Source organism: Chiroxiphia lanceolata, chromosome 16 (genome assembly GCF_009829145.1).
Source record: "Chiroxiphia lanceolata isolate bChiLan1 chromosome 16, bChiLan1.pri, whole genome shotgun sequence".
In the NCBI taxonomy this organism is placed as follows: domain Eukaryota; kingdom Metazoa; phylum Chordata; class Aves; order Passeriformes; family Pipridae; genus Chiroxiphia; species Chiroxiphia lanceolata.
In genome coordinates, this window is record NC_045652.1 from 9866459 (window position 1) to 9887349 (window position 20891).

The window sequence follows — 20891 nt, forward strand, 5'->3', positions numbered from 1 at the left end:
AGCTTGTGTGTATGCTCAAAGCTCTAATCACCTTCTTGTTGACAAGAGGGAACTTTGATTTTATTCAGGGGGGTACAAGAAACTGATTATTTAACTCTGCAGACCAAACCAACCCAAACAAAACCATCCATTAATTTTAGAGAGCAAAGCTAGCAAACTGATTGCTGAAAAAAAGTCAGTGAGCTGTGCTTACTGAAGTCCAAAGCAGCAAGTCAAAATGCTTTCTTTTGTCAAGAGTTATTATGTACAGTTAAATTCATCCAATAAAATCTAGCAAATGAGGTGGAATCACAGTAGTGTTTTAGGCAAAGATGGTCATATTTTTGTACTGAAATTCAGTATGTTTAGTTTAATTTTGAGGTTCTTCAGAACTGATATGAAGCTGGTGACAAAGTAGAATTTCTCACCCTGTTACAAGTATAGGTGATAAAATGACCTGGTCCCCCCTCAATGTCATATATTCCTTCTTGTTGTAGCTTACTTTTCAAATGTGTGATTTTGTTCACTCGCAAATACGATTTTTGGAAGCAACAAGTGTCTGACATCCTGAACCTCCCTCTTAGGCTAGAGTTCTCAAGTGAGTAATTTAAATTGAAACTGAAGGGCAAAATGTACTTTTGCATTAAAACAAGGACTCCTTAATAAATCTTATTTGTGACCCTTTACTTCTGGTTCAGAAAATGATTTCCTGGACCCACTCAAACCCTGCAGCAACAGAGCTGAGAATTAATACTTGAAATACATCGTGGACTTCTTTATCTTTTGTCTTTTAGCCCAAAGAATTCCATCTGGTTGAGACCATGTGGTACTTGTACAATGGCAACTGAGTCAGACAAGATTTTAAGAATGTTCCCTTTATTTTTCCCTTTATTTTTAGAATATTCCCCTTAGGGGCTTTCATTCATAAGCAATATTTTGTGTAAGTATGACAGGACAACACTAAAAATTAAATGTTGATGCAGACTAGTAAATATTATTGCAGCCTAATATTTGTGCCACTTAAAAAAAGGTTGAAAATATTCTTGCAGAAAACTAAATATTTGCCATTTCTTCCCATATTAGGGAAGAGATTCCAAAATCTCCTCCTGGTTTTAAGAATTTCACTCATCTCTTCACAGCAAGGTGATGGGACATCAAGTCAGGCCCATCTGTAACAGGTGACCACTACTGTGCCTGATGCCTTTGACTTCCCAGCTCAAACAGCTTCATACTCTGTTCCTGTTGCTCTGACTGTGGGCTCTGGCAACACAACCCAGGATCAGGATTTTAACTTACACATTCAGATCTGGAGCATTTCCTCGAGCAGTGCTGACACTAAGCCTGTTATCAGATCAAACAATAGAAAAGAAATTCCTTGACTAATTTGGCTGTGGTAGCTCAGTGGCTCTGTATTGAATTATTTACCATTGATCCAGACTAAAACAGCCCCATGTATCAGCTCACGTGGGCTGGGTAACTTCAAGCCATGATTTTTGGCAGGTATGTGGCTGAAGTCATGTTACAAGCAGAAAGAGCTAAGATTATTCAGTCCCACCTTTACAATTTTCACAGACTATAAAGTATTATTATACTCCCATAATCACAAATAAAAATTGGTTTGGTATCTGCTTAATGATTCAGGGAAAAAAAAAAAGGTGACTAAGGCCCTTAGCATTGTACAACCTGATTGGATTTTGATGTACGGACACCTAATCATCCTGAAAATTTGAATGTAAGTGCTCTCCTTTATCTTTGCTTATATTACTATTGACATCTGGGATAGTTTTACGAGAGCTTAGATTTTGCTCCTTTAATCTTCAGTTGTTTTTTAATCATTTCATTTGGAAGGGGTTTTACTTCATAAGAACTGCTGCAAAAGTGATCTCTATTTAAACCTGTGAAGTGTGAAAATCATCTGCCAAAGCAGATGTACAACGTTTCTCCTGTTAATGTCTCTCTGGCCTTTAATCCTGCCTTTCCAGTTTGTGTGGGCACTGACAGTTAACTCAAGTTTCAATCAAATCTAGACAAATAGGATTTTTGCCTGCCCTACAGTCAGCTACTCAGACAATCAGTGATATTTTTCACACTGTTCAGAGACTCATTAGACCTTTGTTCAGACTGGCTGAGGCACAGCACGGATGTAGAACATGCTCTTTCATAGTCCACCATATTTTTCACAGGCTGAACATTAAGGATTTATAGGCAAAGCCTTTTCCATTGTATTTGAAAATGAAATCTAATTTGCAACTGCACATTTTTGACAAGAACAAAAACATTGAAATGAGATTTGTTTCACAAATGAATTAATTTAATGCCATTCATTTAATAATACCTAAAATATTGCTAAGCATTTAAATGCAAAGGACTGAAAATTTTAACACTGCATTACTGCTATATGGTATATGTTTTCTGATGAATATTTATCAGTCTGCAAAGAAAGAAATTTAGTCTGTGAGATCATTTCATGATGGCATACCATGTAAAAGATACTGAACACAGCAATTAAATGTAAAATTACCAGTGAATTCAGATATTAGACAATGAAAATATAGATGGGAGTAATATCACTACAATGCATTCGAATATTATGGCAACGGGGAGTTAGCTGAGTACTACAAAACACATAGAAAATAGCCAATCACTTCCCCCAAGATCTTGTAATTTAAAAGGGTGAAAAGATATCAGGTTAAATCACAATGGAACTGGGCAAGCAGCAGGAAGGGTAAGGTGAATCTGTTATGAGCATTAAAATCAAATAAGATTGTTTAGATCTACGCTGCTTAAAGTATGATTGCAGCCTGGCCAGATAGAATTAGTACAATGATAAGTAAATGCTTTTTTGACAGTTAAAATCTAAAAAGATTTGGGCTGATTAACTCTCACCCATAAGTACCTCTCAGTGTAAATAAGGGGGTGAAATGCCCTACAGGGGTCAATAGTGGAGCTGCTATTGATTACAGGAAAGCCTAAACACCTCCCAGTCTAACTGCTGGTGTAAATAAATTAATCTCCAAATTCTTTATTTTGTCATCTCTGTGTCAGTCTTCTTCCAGCTTCCATCTGTGTGCATTCTAGTTTCTTGCAAAAACTTCCTCCACAGACAATGACTTTTTTTCCCCTCGGCCTCCCAGAACTCTACGGAGCCTCTCCATGGATTGTTATGTTGTCACACTCATTAGAACTTGAGATGAAACCCATCGAGGTGACTTTACATCATCCCAGAACACCTGGTGCTTTGGCATTTCACATGTCATATGGGTCAAGACATAATAGCATTTCTAATTGTCAGCCACAGGGTGAGACACAAAAATAGCGAAAGGAGAAGGGAAATCCCTGGTGGGAGAACTCAAGGTCATTGCTCTGCTCCAGACAGAACTGAGAAACCACCTGAAAGATGTTTTGCCTTTTGTCCTGGATTTCTAATCTCTCATGTATTCTTTCCTCTCTTTCTTTGTCACAAAGTGGGTACATAACATTCTATTCTGTAAATTCTACCACTAGATCCAAGTGTGTATTTCTGGTGGGGTATCTTCAAAAATATAGTTAATTTGATGTATGTCTGTGAGTGTGAGTACACATGTGCAGAGATATGAATGACTGAGAAAAACATGTATTTGTGGTTCATGTAACTGTGCCATGGAAAGAAAAAAGAACTTGCCAATACTATCATGACAGTGAACTATCTGGTCAAGGGACACAATTTCCTGCCCAGCAACAGGGAAATTATTCACCTGCTACTGGACTTTAAAGTTTGTAGGACTGGAAGGATTTCAAGGGACCCCAAAAAGCTTATTGACTCCAAAAAACCACGAAAAGGCCAAGTGTGGACTGTAATAATTATGCATACTTCAGTATTTGGAGATATAACAGGAGGTACTTTATCCTACTTCTATGTAAAACACTGAGACACCTGCAGTGGAGTTCAATGCATTTCAGCTCCTGCACTGAGAATTTTGGTCCATGTGGGAAGTGGTGCTAATGGAGTCTGCAGAGAGGAAATGCATCTCACGTGCCACAGTAAGAAGTGTGATATTAGGTCTTTTCACAGTAGCATCTTACTTTTTGAAAAACACCAAATCTGAGTGGGCTTAGAAGTCTGAAAAGCAACTTGTGCAATAAATATCCAGATCTGAGAAGGTAAAAGCATTTGATACACTGCAATAAATTTGATATATATGCTGACTTCATAATACGTTGACATGTATTTTGCATAACCCTAGCCAAATTCTGTGATTTGTCTTGCTCTTGGAATTGGCCAAAATTCACACAGTTTCGGGGAGATAAGTGTTAATAATAATTGAGTAATAAATGTGAAGCTCTCAGGGTTTGTTCTCCATACAACTAACCTGTTGCACTTCTAAAATGCATTTCTAAGCCTGGCATTTTGGGCTAAATGTCTGTAGAATACCAGGAAGGGAACAAGTCCTGCAGTGACTGCCCTGCTATGTCTCTGGTTGGTGATTAGTGTCAGGGTGACAGGCAGCTTGTGTGTATTCCCAAAAAATCTCCTGTTCCTGTCCTGTGTTCACCAGCAGCATATGGGAACGCTGGAGGCAGTGAGCTCTCTTTCAAGTGTCTGATGTTCTTTGAAAGTTCCTGCAGTGACTCTCTCTGACAAAGTTAGTTTTTACAGTGAGTACCTCTACAGTGAGTTCTGTCTTCCTTCTGCTGGAAGGAAGATCATCCAAATTAATGATTCTCTGAAAAGTGATGTATCATTTAAATGATCTAGTGAAATCCTGAATTTATTCAGATCAATGGCAAAATTCCTATTGACTTAAAAGGGAATACATTTTTCATTTATGATTTTCATAGATCAGCCTAGGAAAAGGGAGTATATCTCTTAATGATTGGCTTCTTCTAATATTCTATCTGTATTTTATCCATAAAACCTGTATAAGATGAGAATATTAAGCACACCTAAAGTATGTTGAACAAAATCCTCATGCTACAATATCCCTGGATGCTGTAACTTTTAACTTCTGAAGGCAAACCCAAGTTTCATATTTCTTTTCCTGTAACTGGTTAATTACCTCTCTTCCCCCCTAAATTTCCTGGTGTTAATACTTGCCAGATACTGAGTTTCTTGGAACACGCTTAAAACTTTTGGAGTTCAGTTATGTGGCACATCTCTAACCAATAGCCAGGAGACTTTTATGCAGTCAGAAGTAGACATCAATAAATAAAGAGTCAGATCACATCTGATTACTTCAGGAAACATATTAAGAAGGATACTAAACAAAGTTCATCATTTCAGGCTTCATTGCTGGTGAATAGTTTTATCGTTAATAGAGTAAATGGCTAAATAGTTATATAGTAAATAGCTAAACTTGTTATGATGGAAGTGAAATTGGTGGGCTTTTGACAGTGATACTTAAGTTATTACTCAAACTATATATTTATTTTTTTAACTTCTGGATGTTGTAAATGGCAGCCCAAGTAGCATTTTCTTGGAAGCAAATGGGTAAAATAATCTAGTATAACCTAGATTATATACCTACTGTATATAAACACAACTAATAAGCATCAAGTGTCATTGTGATACACAGACATATGACTTCTGCCTGATGTGAGTTTATAATATGAGAAATGCTAGAGAGGTTTAGAGAAATCAGAGGGTTTTTTTCAAATGTCCATTCTTTCTGACAGAGTTGGACAGAATTGGACGTTTCTCTAGGCAGTTAAACGTTTAACTTCCATTACAATAAGGCCTGAATTTCTAAGTCACCTATAAAAAGGATCTACACCTGTTTTTCTAGGTCTAAGTTAAGTTGGGCCTTTCAGATAATTAGACCAATATTGCACCGAATATGTGGACAATAATGAGTGGAGCAAACCTGAATTATCAAGAAAATAAGATGCCAATCTTTCATCCCAAGTCACTTCTACACTGCCTTTCATGTGCTCAAGCTACATCTCAAAAATGAGGTACAGTTTCCTAATTTAATTAGAAATGTTTGCAAGATGTGTTAGTGATAGTGGCCAGACAGATGTGTGTTAGCAAAGTTTTATGAATTCCAGACCTTCATCCTAAACACAAACCCTTTGTCTCATCGAGAACCCAAATATATTTTACACAGGCACTGAAGTTGCAGTGTTAGATACCACAGTTACGCATCAAACACAGGCAGCAGTGAGCATGCAAATGCTGTTTCCAAAGAGAAGAAAGCCTTTTTGAAGGCACCAGAAACTGTCAAAGCCAAATTAAAAATTAAAAATCCATTCTGTGGGCTGCTGACACACTAGGCTGCCTGACAGCCACAGAGCTAGGAAGTTTTAAAAACCTCTCAAATGTAACAGTGAGTTGTCTGTACTCTCTGTGCTTTCCCCTTTACCCCAACTGACTTTTATGCTACAGTGAAATATCTCAGTGCCTATGAGCTGTTCATCTTGGTCATAAGGAAAAAAAACCCTCCTTTTTAAAACATCTTGAGTGATCAAGTATTCAGCTTGCTTATGCCTTAACACGTGACATATTGATGTAAAAATGACAGACTTTCCCAAAATTTTAATGATTTATTATTTATGATAATGTACTGCTGCATGCCAGTCACTCAAATGAAGAGTTATATGGCCTTCAACATGAAAAAACACTGCCTACAGTCACCAAAAGTGTTTCAATAAATTATTACATGCACTAAATTTAGGTCTCAGAGTCTGCAAGTGGGGTAAAGTGGGGTAATTCATGTTGTTTGGGTTCATAGAATCATAGAATGCCCTGATCTGGAGGAGACCCAGAGGGATCATCAAAGTCCAGCTCCTGGCCCTGCACAGGGCAGCCCCAAGAATCCCACCATGTGCTTGAGATTGTTGCCCAAACACTTGAGCTCTGTCAGCCTTGGTGCTCTGACCCCTTCCCTGGGGAGCCTGGTCAGTGCCCAGCCACCCTCTGGGGGAAGATCCTTTTTCTAATATCCAACCTAAACCTGCCCTGACACAAATTCAGGCCATTCCCTCGAGTCCTGTCCCTGGTCCCCACAGAGCAGAGCTCAGTGCCTGCCCCTCCTCTACCCCTCCCGAGGGAGTTGTACCTGCAGCGAGGTCTCCCCTCAGTCTCCTCTTCTCCAGATGAACACACTGAGTGTCCTCAGCCGCTCCTCACACAGCTTCCCCTCAAGGCCCTTCCCCATCTTCATGGCCCTCCTTTGGACCCTCTCTAACACCTTAATGTCTTTCCTACCTTGTGGTGCCCAAAACAGCACACAGCACTGGAGGAGAGGCCCCACCCGTGCAGAGCAGAGCAGGACAATCACCTCCTTTTAATTGTGAAATCACTGAAGTACCATAGAAAAATATTGAGGGTGTCAGGAAGCCTTTCTCCATGTCCTCCACTTTTATACCCCATTTTTTTTGTGTGATAACTGACGTTTCTGAGTGTCTTTGTTGGGATTCTTTCCTGTTTTACTGACCGCCCCTGTCAAGAAGAAACAGTATAGTAATAAAGGACAATACTTTTGTTGTCATGAGCAATTTCCCACCATATATGTTACAGAACTCTGGAAGTCAGATGTTTATTGCTTGCTGCTGCTTGTATCACTTCTCAGCTTGCCTGAATAACAGATCATGACAAAAATCTATCTATAATTAAGGAAAACCTTGAAGCTATACATTGCTTGAATTTAAAAGGAAGCAATGCCTTTATCACTGTCATGCATTGAATCAAAATCTATTTGGGAACAGCTCTGACTTGTTAAGTGGGTTTTAAAATCCAGATCGGAATTTTGAAGTTTATTTTGAAGTAATGTGAGGTTCTTTTCACAGGATACCATCACAATCCATATTATAGAGGATGGAATCAAGCTGTATAAAAGCAACAGACTTCTATTGTCCTACAGTAGCCTGGAGGGTCTTAATGACACGTAAATCCAGCATTTTACAATTATTTTATTATTTTTTTTCAAACCACTTCACATGAAATTTGGGAGAAATGAGCTGTAATGTGATAGAGATGTGACTGATTAATCTTACATGTACAGCAAAAATTCCAGTACATTATTCTGTATAAGCTTTAATATTTCTTGGACTTTTGTGGACCTGTGTTGATAGGTGAGATGTGGCTCGTGTGCTGGCATGGTCCTCCTCATTGCAGCATCCAGGATCTTAATCAGCAAAGTGGTTAAGCCGGATATGATCCTGATTTCCATGGGAGTGAAATGTCTAAGCAGGCATTAGTCACAGCCTCCGTACCTGAGCGGGTACGTTTTCATTCAGCCGGGAAGCAGCAGAGTCTCCTGAGATCTGGTTTCCAGACAAAGGGAGTTCAGACAGAAATCGGAGCTTCGAGTCGCCTTTTGAACTCCGCCCGCCCTCGGGGTTCTCTTCCCCTGAATGAGCAACGGGAGCTGCATCTCACTTGTGCGGCTTAACAGCGGCTGCAGTTGGCTTTGAGTAGTGTGACTTCAAACAGGACATCGCTGGAGGACTTGAACAAACAAACTGGACTTCACGAAGCAATCAGATTTAACTATTCCTGCAGTGCACACTCCTGGAAGCTTGCTAACTCCTTCTGTAACAAAACAATTCTCATGCTAACTGAAAAAAAGCTGAAACTATCTTCAATTACATATTCTCTATTCCTTATTTTTATTCATAATTATTTTTAAAGTTAAGTGTTTCACTGCAAGAGCTACTATCGTATGGTAAAATGTCATTTCCATATATAAATTTTCTAAAAATCTGAACTTCTACTCAAAGGTTTGGGAGTCCTAAGAGCAGCCTCTGCTGATGCATAAGGAAATTGTTTCTCTACTTTTTCCAGTGGAGGTAAGAGTTTTCATTGCACATCTAAGAAGAAATTCATATAGAAGAAGTTTGCAAGAACTGTTCGGTTGATGTTTTTATGGCACTTGGAAAAATATACGAGCCTTCACGGATTATAAATTTAAAGTGAAAGTAATTCAAGCAAATAAAGTGAAAGTAATTCAAGTAGATAAACTGATCAGCACTGAAAATATCAGATGCCACAAGCAATATTGCTAAAACGTCAATGGTCTTATGGTCCAACAGTAGTTTTATGGTATTCTACAAAATTTTCTGATGATGCTTCTTAAGACGTCTCTGTCCCTTTCCCCTCCACCGTAAGTGTTAACGCCGACGTGTATCTTGAATTGATCCCGTTTTTGTGACGGCGAAGAGATGCTCCGGGCCGTATCCCAGGCGAGTGCAGCCAGTCGGTGCAGGGGAAGCGACGATCCCTCTGCTCGGCACTGTCCGGACCACATGGAGGTTCCGTGTCCAGTTTTGACCTCTTCAATACAAGAAACACATCGACGAGCTGGAGCGGACCCAGCAGAGACCACCGGGCGCTGCGTGGTGCGAGAACAAGGGAGAAGCGGTGTCAGCAGGAGCCAGAGAGGTTCAGGCTGGGCACGGGGAGAGGCTCCGGGCGGCGCTGGCCCAGCCGGGCCGGACATGGCCCATCCCGGCGCTCCCAGGTCCCGCCGATCCCGGGTCGCCCCCGGGCCGGGCCAGCGCCCCGACCCCGCCCCCCTTGCGTCATCACCGCCCGCAGCCAACCAGCTCTCGCGGCGCGAGCCGGGCCCCGCCCCCTCCCGCGCGCTGTCTATAAAAGCAGCGGCTCGGCGGCGGGCGCGGGAGCGGCGTGTGAGGGAGCGGGACGGGACGGAGCGGACGGGGCGGCGGGACCCGCTCCTGCCACCGCCGCTCGGCCGCCGCCCCGCTCGCCAGCCGCGATGCTGCTCGTGACCGCCGGGCTCCTGCTCGCCGTAGCGGCGGCGGGCGGGCGGGGGTCGCCGGCCGGCGAGCAGGAGAGCCCCCCCGGCAGCCGCTTCGTGTGCACGTCGCTGCCGCTGGACGCGGCGGGCGCGGGCTGCCCGCTGCCCCCCGTGCCCATGCAGGGCGGCGCGCTGCCCCCCGAGGAGGAGCTCAAAGCCACGGTGCTGCAGCTGCGGGAGACCGTCCTGCAGCAGAAGGAGACCATCGGGAGCCAGCGGGAGGCCATCCGGGAGCTCACCGGCAAGCTCAGCCGCTGCGAGGGCGCCGACGGCAAGTCCACGTGGAAGAACGAGGTGGGCAAGGGCAAGGACACGGTGGGCGACCTGCCGCGGGACCCGGCGCAGGTCATCGACCAGCTGAGCCGCACCATGCAGACCCTGAAGGACCGGCTGGAGAGCCTGGAGGTAGGGCCGGGCAAAGCCTCTTCACGTCTGGCGGTGGCTGCTTGTCATGTCCTTCTGGTTATTTATCTGCTCTCTGTAGTGGTAAAGAACCTGAAGGGCTCCTCTTGAACGTGCTCTCCCACTGCTTGGGGGGAGATTATGGTTTCCCTGCTTATCATAGCTTAGTTTCTGTATTAATATGTCTAAATCTCTCTTTCTGGGGCTGTGACTTCACTGGGGTTTGAGGTACAAAGCTGACGCCTTGGGCAGTAAGACCTCGGCATATGGTGCTGAACAGAGCAGTGGTGATGAGGAGATTGTGTTGGGCAGATTGTGCAGATAAGATGATGTATTTAGAGCTGACATAGAATAAAAAGAACTTGATTCTGTACACCTCTGGACAGAAAGAGGATTTAATCCAAGCCCACCGATAAGTGATTTCCATGAGCCTTTGGACAGCGACCACATTTTGAGTGGCATTCATAGAAATGTTTTATACAGATAATTCCCACGGGATTTGTGCCGGATGTTGTTTTGCTTTTCACACCCTGAAAGCTACACTCGTGTCCTCCTGCTGCCCTCCAAATAGTCAGTGGTGATGTGCAGGTGGTAACTTCCTAAAGCCTGTTCTGTGAGGACTGGGCTGCTTTGCAAGTAGTTTTGAATGATCTGGTAGTATAACATCCTTTTGTTACTGTTGCTTTCTGAAGCATTCTTTTTAGGGTTGTAGAAGAAAAGCTCTGCTAGAATAACATGGTAGGTGGAACCATTGGTTTCTTCTTGTCCTTAAAGATACCAGTGTTATTTGAGAGAGCGTGAGGTACCTTTTTTCAGTTTTAATTTAAATACTTTTGCTGGTTAATACTTACAGTTGATCTAAAGAGCATCTGACTTCTTTGCTGTACAAACCAAACTGAGGAGACTTTGATTTAGTGAATTTGCTTTCAAAGTAGATTAATTTTTTATTTAAAAAGAAGTGATAGATTTTCTCTTTACTTGTGTTGGCCATGTCACTTACAGTAAGTAAAGCAAAAATTGACTGATGTGCCACGTGTACACATAAAAATGGAAGTGCATCAGACCTGCTCCCTACATTGATTTTATTGAACTTAAATGTATGAAGGCTCTTTCATATGAAGCTCTGGAAGCCTCTAACAAAAGTGCCCTTTTGTTTCAGGACCTGTTTAGCTACAGGTGATAAAAGCACTGAACATGACAAGTGCTAAAAAGCAATGCCTCTTTTGTACTTGCTGGAGAGCTCCATGATTTTGCTTTCTTCCCTTTGAGTCGGGAGCATATCTGCATTTCACAGTTTCTCTGTCAGAAATGACAATTATTTTTCTTCTCCTTTCCCCTAAAGCACCAACTCCGAGCCAACGTGTCCTATGCTGCACTGCCGAGTGACCTCCGGGAGATGCTCCAGCGGAGGCTTGGAGACCTGGAACGCCAACTGCTGAGCAAAGTGGCCGAGCTGGAGGATGAGAAGTCTTTGCTCCATAACGAGACATCAGCCCATCGGCAGAAGACAGAGTCAGCCCTGAATGCGCTGCTAGAAAGAGTGTCTGAATTAGAAAAAGGTAATCTGCCCAGAATTTAAACACTTCCCCCTGCTGATTAATTTTGTTTACTCCCTTCTTCCAGTGCAGTAGACTGAATGTGGGCCTTGAGGGAAAGACATTAAGGTGCTGGACTGAATAGTGGGTGACAGTGCAAATACTTGCATTCTCTTTTTCTTTTGTCGCAGGCTTCTTGCTTGACAGGCTGTTGCATGGCTTTGGCTTCCTGTCTCTTAATTTGGCATGTGTGGGTGGTTAAGATGAAACTCTTAGTGTTTGTGGGATGGAAAGATCTGTAGGGAGGCAAGTGGAAATAAGAAGTATGACATGACATGAGTGTAAATAGCTATGTAATGTCAAGCATCTAAATAGAGCTGCCTTTCTTTATTTGGACTGAAAATCGTATAGGCTCAATTTAATTAGCACAACTGCCTTTGATGTAATGAATGACATTTTATACCAGAATCGTTTCCTGCTGCTTTTGGAAGTATTGTTGGTGGTCTCCTTTAGTTGCTGGTTATGACTTCGGGTAACTGCAGATACTTGAATTGTGCCCTATCCTAAGCTTGCAGCCTTTGGAGTTTGCAGTAGATTACACACGGTCCACTGGGGGACACTCTCGTAATCCTACTCATTCACTCTGGTATTTGGGTTAATTATTACAGAGATCTCTATGCTTGAGTAGAGTCTGTTTATTTGAATCACAAATGCCTGTGGAAGGGAGCTAAAGCACAGAACTGTCTGTATTGGCTGTGTACACGAATAGAGTGGATTGTGCAGGATTAGAGTGCCAGTAAATATCCCTGCCCCATCCTTAAATGATTTTCCAAGGTGAATAGCTCTCTGCTTAAAAGCAGCCTAATGGACATGCTTTCAAAATGGTATAAACATACCTATGTCATGAATTTAAAAATGCAGCCTAATGGAGCCATTTGTGTAATACTGTATCTATTCTTGTTTCATTTAAAAAGTGTGAAGGAGGGGAAAAGGGAAGGAGCAAGAAGAGGTCTTCTACTGGCTCTGTCTTTTAGTATTTCCTGAGAGCCAAGATAAAGCATAACCTGCAACTAAGGTTATAGAGAATCAGTGGCCTGCTAATGTCTCATGTGTCAAGTATATTCTCTGTTTCTGAAAGATGTGTCTCATAGCAGCAAGTCATCAGAAAGAGAAAGGGAGTGGTGGGAGAACAAGAATGTGTAATTTAGTCAAGCTAAAAATAGCCTGTTCCCACCTTTATTTTTTGTGTGGGGGGTGAGGGCTGTCTTAAGTCTCCAGGGAAGTGAAGAATTTGGGACAGGACCAAGACAATCTTTCTTTTAGTTGTGTAATTTGCTCTCTATTACTGTGCAGCTTAACTGTTCTGGTTCCTTTGTCAAATCAAAGTGAGGGTAATAATGATCCAAGTATTTACTTTTATTGTAGATTAAATACAGGCAATATTTCATATGACCTCTTTTGAAAATAGTATTTCTATTGCGCATTTCTTTAAAATGCAGTATTGTTCAGCATCTCTTCCTGACAACTAACTAGAGTGTCATAAGTTCCTCATTGTCCCGAGACTAAATAGATTGAGAAAAAACTTAACCTTATGAGGTGAAACTATGAACTTTGGATTTCTTTATCTCTAATTGTGACAGCTATTTTAGTTACCAGTGGGGCAGAAGAGTTTGAAGCTTGTACAACTGTTGTGATTCCCAAAGTCTCCTGGTCATTCCTTCACCAGTTTTCTCCACTGAGAGCAGTAGATGACATAGGAGAAATAATCCTGCACCTGGTAGTGCCTGGACTTCAGTGTGATTCCTGGCTTTGCTGGACACATGAACAGGTCACTGTCTAAACCTATTTTCTCCATCTCTAAAAGGGAATAACAGTATTTCTTGCCCATCTAGTCAAAAAATAGAGATTCCTTAGGAGAAGGATTGTCTTCTTCTGTGCATGTGTCCATTGCCCAGACCATGAGGACCTTGTTATCATTTCGAGTTATGGATGCTTTCAAGTCATGAAAACAAACTGAAATACACACAAAAAAAGCTGAATATTGTTTGTTCTTTTTCAACCCATTATTGATTTCTGAAGGCTTTTTCATAGAGCAATTAATGCTCTTAATGGAGTATGTTTCTATTTTTCTATGAGAGATTGGTGTACCAGCCTAGTGGAGGTTGCTCATCATTAGCCCTAAGACCCTGGTCTTTTTTTTTGCTTAGAATTTAGAATATTTCAGGGTTTGCTCTGCAAGTCTTCAAGACAGATGCAAGCAAAAGAGAAACTCATTCTTCTCCCACCCCCTCATTCTGGGAAAAATGCAGCCAAAACACTTCAGTTGCTTCTGAGAATGGGAACTGAGAGAATGCCAATGGTTTAAAAAATCCATATGAGAATTGTGGAAAGCTTTTGTAACAACAGCTCTTCATTTGGATGAGTGTGTGAAGTTTGGCAAGGGGACTGAATTTGTTTCAGGAATGTGAGTGAAGGAAATGAGTGGGGCTCAGAAGAACAGGTTGCTAAAAACCTAAGGGGGTGACATTACTGTAGGACTGGTGGGTTTTATTTCTTAATTCTTCATTCTTGAAAATTACTTGTAGGTGACTACATCAGAAGTATACAAAAACTGCATGATACAGAGTATTGCAACTTCAGAAAGTTTTGATCTCAAGGGTTCTCAATTTCATAAGGAGGTCTGGAATATCTCACTGGTTTTTATCATGTCTTTTAGAAAAAGCTAAATACGAACTTCTGCTTTTATATTAAATCAAATGTTTAATATTTTCATAGTTCATAACTTGATATTGCATCTTTAATTCAGGTCACTTTGAACTGTTCAGACCATGTCCTGATTAACTGATGGGATAGAAATCAGTTCTACTGAATTTAGCTGCTTTCTGGACTATGTTGCCTTTTCAGATTGGCCACTCAAAATGAGTGTCAGTCTGAGATCTTAAAATGGGGATGCTGCTCCTTGCTGCTTGTGTAGCAGTAGTAGGAAAAGAAATCCTGGTTTTGAAGTACTGTGATGCTTTAATAATGAGCATAGATGATCCATTTTAGTAAGAGTAAATATCTTTTAAACCAGTTTGAATTGCTTGAAATAGGCAGGCCTCCAGCCATGAACTAGGTGATGAAGATTGACTGCCGTATATTCTCTTGCTCTAAGTGAGCAGGAGAAATAAACCCAATAATTAGCATGGTGTGGACAAAATCTAACTGTATTTTTATGTGCTGCAAAATCAACGTTCAGCAATACTACTCCAGTACATTTTTTCTGTACCTCTCTAAGGTGCTTGAAGTTCCAAGGATTCTCAATATAAATTAAATTGTGTCTTGACCTGAATTACAGATACATTGTTTACCTTAATGGTAAAGGTTTTTCTTCCTCCATGTGATTCCAGGTAACAGTGCATTTAAGTCACCTGATGAATTCAAGGTCTCCCTTCCTCTCCGCACAAACTACTTATATGGGAAGATCAAGAAGACTCTGCCAGAGCTCTACGCTTTCACTGTGTGCTTGTGGCTGAGATCAAGTGCTTCTCCTGGAATTGGCACTCCATTCTCATATGCTGTTCCTGGGCAAGCTAATGAAATTGTCCTCATAGAATGGGGGAATAATCCAATTGAATTGCTAATTAATGATAAGGTGAGAATTAACTAAATTTTTACTGTCCACATAACCAGAGTAAGGCCTGACTCCTTGGTTCCTCTCTACTAACTCTTTCCTTCTCTCTGAGAGAAGCCTTTGAGACTGCAATGTCTGTCTGTCTGTTGTTCGTTTACTCATTGCAAGTTCATAAAAAAAGAGGTCAAATGGTACAAATATTTGTGTGGTGTGACAAAGCAGCATCACATCTAGGTGTGCACACACTCAGGTGTGTTGTCTGAATTTACTAGCAGATCTTGTCTTCTTTTTTGGTTTTATGAAGCAGAAACCATATTTGAAACCACACTATTGCAAGACCTGTGAGATCTAAGTCAGTTGCAGTATTTCTAATAGTAATTGTAGAATTTCTAATTGCAGAAGTTAGGTATGCTAAAATGAATTTTGCAGAAGACAGAGAGCAAAAGGCACGTAATTGTGTCTGCTTTTGTTATGCCTAGTGACCGAATACCAGTTTAAATACAATGTTTTCAGATTTTGTACAAAAACCAGCAATTGTCTCACTCTGGTTCATACCACTGATGGTTTTTGACAAGCTGCAGAAGGAGACTTGAAGAAAACAAGACCCATAGAAACTTGGCATTAAAGCAGATTATAGATCCTTACTTTCTCCACACCTTCAGTTAGGTTTCCTAGTAACTCACTGCTCTCTGAGGGATCAGGTGTTTACAGGTGTACAGCACAACTCAGGTGGTTTGTCACATGGCGAGTTAAGGGTTTTTAACAATCCCATCATCCTCACAAATCAATAAGCCAATTATTTTTAATGGTTTGTGGAATAGAAGGAAACTTGAGTCTGCTTGTCTTTAGCAATAACTTTTTGTCTTCAATGTTATGTTGGTACTATCAATATTCTGTGAGGCTTTTTTTCCTCACACATCACAACTGCTCCATAGCCCATTGCATTTGTGTCTTTATGTTGATGAGTAAGTTTTCAGATCAAATTCCTAAAGGAGCTTAATTCCTCCTTGTTGTGAGCCCTATGTAACTGTTCCCACAAATTTAAGGGGAGCAAGCAGATCCCTTTGTCAGATGGTGTTGGCAGCCTCCAGAATTTAAGAGGAAAATTAACATGAGCACTGGATGGAAAGTAATGACTGAGCACTGAGATTTAAACAACAAATGCCACAGATTAATGTGTAGGATGGGGGTTGGTCTCTTTTCCCAAGTAACAAGCAACAGGACAAGAGGAAATGGCTGCAGGTTTAGATGGAATATTCAGAAAAATTTCTTCACCAAAAGGATTGTCAGGCATTGGCACAGGCTGCCCAGGGCAGTGGTGGAGCCACTATCCCAGGAGGTGGATGTGGGACATGTAGATGTGGCACTTGGGGATGGGGTTCAGTGGTGGCCTTGGCAGTGCTGGGTTAACGGTTGGACTTGGGTATCTTAGAGGGATTTTCCAACCTAAAGCATTTGATGATTATGTGGTAGCAGCTTAGACACTGCTCTTGTGTCATTTAATTTGAGATGAATCACAGACTCACATCTACAATAAAAAGCATGGCTGTGTTCCTGAACACAAGAGACCTGGGACAAAGTAGAAAGATGTGGACTAACTTTTGCCCCTGAAGTTTTTGCATCTGAGGACAGAGTAAATACTGTCCCTTTTTAGATGTTGGGCTTGAACTGGTAGACTTGGTTTGCTGCATGTTTACACTGTTTTTTTGTAGGTTGCCCAGCTCCCTCTCTTCATCAGTGATGGAAAATGGCATCATATCTGCATAACTTGGACAACCAGAGATGGAATGTGGGAGGCTTTTCAGGATGGAGAGAAGCTTGGCACTGGGGAGAATCTTGCTCCTTGGCATCCAATTAAACCTGGAGGTGTCTTGATCCTGGGTCAGGAACAGGTGAGTGAGTGACAGTGTTCCAGGGTTTAAAGAAAAATAAAATCAAAACTCCCCAAACAAACAGAATTTCTCTGTTAAACACTTGGCCCTGTTGTAGATACAGTATCAAAAAGACTGAAACCAAGGGAAGTGTGTCTGAGAGGGTGAACTCTGCAGGCTTTCAAGTATGTAACAAATTTTTAGAGAGGTGGAGACTGTCAGCCATTCAGAATTTGATGTTTACTTTAAAAATGAGCCTGAAGGTAGAGACAAACTCAAAATCAGACATTTGGTTTCTCATTAAAGGTGTAGGTAAATAACTCTAATGCAAATTCTAATAAAGTTCGAATATTAGTACTGCCAACAGAAAATATTATGAGGTTAAGTCCTTTTGAATATGGAAAAAACCCAAAGGATTTTGAATCTTGCTCTTCTAGTTAACACTTGGTAAACAATTTTCTATGAATTGTGTGGCTCTTGGCTTCATGGTTTTTCTCTACCTATATTATACATATACCAAAAAAAAAATATTATAATGAGTAGCAAGAAATAGCCTTTCTTCAGGATTCCCAGGTTCTCAGTGGGGCAAAGAGAAATTAGTTTTGACTTGATATTGATTTCAGTAGATACTTACCCTTGGCAGAAATGATGGAATGGTAAGTTCAGTATCCTAAGCCACTCTGCAAAGCAGATGCTCCAGCTCATACAAAGTGTCTGGCAGGTTTTCTCTAACTCTCCTGCCATTTGCCTGCACTGTGCCTGGTTCTGTCCTGTGCTATCAGTTCCATGTTAGTGTGATCACAGGAACGTGTGATTTCTGTCCTTGAGTAGTGGATGGAGCAAGCAAACACTTCTAGGCTTGTCCAGTGGTAGCTGGAGTCACTCATTTGGTACAACCAGCCCAAGCCTGTGTATTTAGATCCAAAGATCCCATCTCACAGTCCCTGTAACCAATTGGTCAAGGGCTGCAGTTACACGTGTAGCCATAAAGTTTTGGTGTAATCTGACACATCTATGCAGTTCTTGCTGAAGTTGTCCTGTGCCAAGCTTGCATAATATCTCCTAAATTAGCCTCAATATTTAAAGCTGCCTTCCATCTCTACTGCCCAGGGGCAGGGTTGGTTATGTGTAGCCCTTTTGGGATGTTGTGCAGTCACCACTGTTTGACTTCAGTTGTTTTGACACAATTCAGATTGGAGCTTGTAACTGTTCCATAGAATGTCTTGTTCAATGTACCTCTTCTGGAAGCTTGAATTTGTTCATCTCTGTGACCTAACTCTGCACCTCCTTCTAGCAGTGTGTCTGGGTGGGGAGGGACTTCAAATTTGAAGAAGAAAATGCCAAAATAACCTTCTCATCTAATCCTAACTCTTGTGTGCCTAAAGGACACAGTGGGAGGAAGATTTGATGCAACTCAAGCCTTCGTTGGGGAGATGAGCCAGTTCAATATATGGGACAGGGTCTTAAAAGCTGAAGACATCATGAATATTGCTAACTGCTCCATCAACATGCCTGGCAACATCATCCCCTGGGTCGATAACAACGTTGATGTGTTTGGAGGTGCTACTAAATGGCCTGTGGAGACTTGTGAAGAGCGTCTGCTAGATTTATAGCTGTGATTATTTCCCATTCAAGTGCCCCCTTTAGTAGGACAATCTTCTGTGCAATCTCAAGCACTTGTTTTTCTCTCTGCCCTTCCCTGATCTTAACTCCTCGAAAGAATAAAACATTGAATAAACTGCCTCAGTGCAAGGAGAGCTGCTAGTTCAGGGTTGAGCCTGACTATGAAAGGAGCACTTCTTGACTAGAGCAGCCCTGGCTTTCCTATGGCCTGATCCAAAAATATGCTTTGGCCTGCACAGCCTTTTGGCTGGGCCCAAGCTTAGTCCGTGAGTTCTGCGGGGAGGGAGAACAGCCCTGCACGTGTTCACTGTAGTACTGCTGAGAATGGGAGGTGCTGTCAGGGCACCAGGATCAACAGGTTAAGTGTGGATCCTTCCTTCCAGTCTATTGTCTCCCCTTTGAATCAAAGCCATTCTTTTTTAGCCCTTTTTAAAAGAAATCACTTAATCCTTACACTGCAGTGGTTATGGTGCAACTGTGGGTAGAGCAGAACAGCCACTGTCTGAGTGCAAGGCTCTTGCTTTTTAATTTGCAGATTAAAAATCCTTATTTTATGACAAAGAGGGGATGTATCTGAGACATGCTGTACCAGTTCAATGTGAAGAAAGGGCTGTTTAATCAGCACAGCTCCATTGAAGTAGAGATGCTTCAGGTGAGGTTCTGTCCCAAAGCCTGTCCTTTGCTAGCCAGGATCCCAGTGTAGATGGATGAATGAAAGATTGTACTTGTGTTTTCTGTAGGCTGAATGTACTGACTTCCTAGTGACCTGGCTTGTAAACTTTTCTCTATTGTTTCTCTTGCTTTAGTCAATGTCTTTATTTTTTTAAATATACAAGATGTGATTAAGTGAATTTCTGTTTTGTTTTGCTTTGAAAGGCCTTTTTATGAGCAAGTGCCAAAGTTCAGTTTCTGCTTGCTGAGAATTGCTACATATTTTTCCAGCATAAGTCTTCTGCACTGGTTTATATGTTATTATGATGGTCCTATGTAATATGAAAATGTGCTGCTTTTTCAATTCTTGTTGACTGTCTCTTCTGTAAGCACTGGGCTGACTACTATATTTTTTTATCATTTTCTCTCAATATTTTGCAAACAATGTTGCTGTTTCCTTGGCATTGGTGTGACTACTTGGTTTGTGGCTCGCAGATAGCAAATGCACTGTACTGGGAAAGAGTTAATACTTTTGTTATTTAAAAGAAAAAGGATTTAAAGGGGGGGGGGAGGGGGAATTTATAAAGCTAAATATCATATTTTATTTTTCATATGTTTGAATTGTAAGAATAATATGGTGACAGTCCCATTTGTAGGGTAAAGTTACATATTTCCATGAATATGTAGTATGCTGTTCTTAAAAGAAAATTCTTATAATGAACTTTTAATTAAAATGCACTGTAAAATGAGTCTCTTAATTCCTTTATAGTCACGTAAGACACTGAATATTCTCTTTCATAGCTGCTCTGAGTTCAGCTACTGTCTCCCTAGACTGGTAGAAGTACAGACTTGTAAGAAATTTTCTTTATTCTCTAAATTCCTTAAATCTCAATCTTCAACCAAAGAAGGGGGGACTCAGTTGTGTGGAACCTTAGCTGGGGAGAAGGTCTCTCCATCTGGATGTGGTGGGTGCCTGAAGGTCCAGCTGAGCTCTGCTTCCTCCTGCTGCCCTCTCCTAGGCCCTGGTCTCCAGCCTGGGACCCAGCAGCTCCACTGGAGTGGGATGGGATACAGAATGCAGGTTCATATTTATTTTTACAGTTGTGAGAAACTGGAAGTGATCCCTCCTGGGTGATAGTAGTGGTTGTTGGCAACACGAGTGTCCCAAACCAGTGAGAAAAGGTCTGTTCACCACAGATGACTTGTTGCAGGGTGAGAGCAGAGGCCCTGTACCTGTGCTGGCTGTAGAGGGTTGTGTCCATGGGGTCTGACAGCAAACTCCAGTTATCTGCCTGGTGAACTAACAAGTGAGGTGTTCTCTGTAAGAGACCAATCAGGTAGGACAGGAATGTTTATCCAGCTCTGACCTCTTTCTCTGGCCAGGGGGAGTTTTTGAGATTTTTATGAGACATTACACAACTTAGTTTCAAATGTTCCCATTCTGACTGGCTTTAAAATAGATACACTCACTGCACCCCCA

At 41.5% G+C, this 20891-nt stretch overlaps 1 protein-coding gene across 1 annotated transcript; it reads left to right on the forward strand.

Moving 5' to 3' along the window:
• Window positions 1-9581: 9581 nt before the first annotated feature.
• NPTX2 (neuronal pentraxin 2) lies at window positions 9582-20160 on the forward strand. Its single transcript, XM_032704253.1, has 5 exons — window positions 9582-10121; window positions 11461-11677; window positions 15043-15287; window positions 16979-17158; window positions 18523-20160. The coding sequence occupies exons 1-5, from the start codon at window positions 9675-9677 to the stop codon at window positions 18748-18750; spliced, it is 1317 nt and encodes a 438-aa protein (XP_032560144.1). The 5' UTR covers window positions 9582-9674; the 3' UTR covers window positions 18751-20160.
• The last annotated feature ends 731 nt before the right edge of the window (window positions 20161-20891 follow it).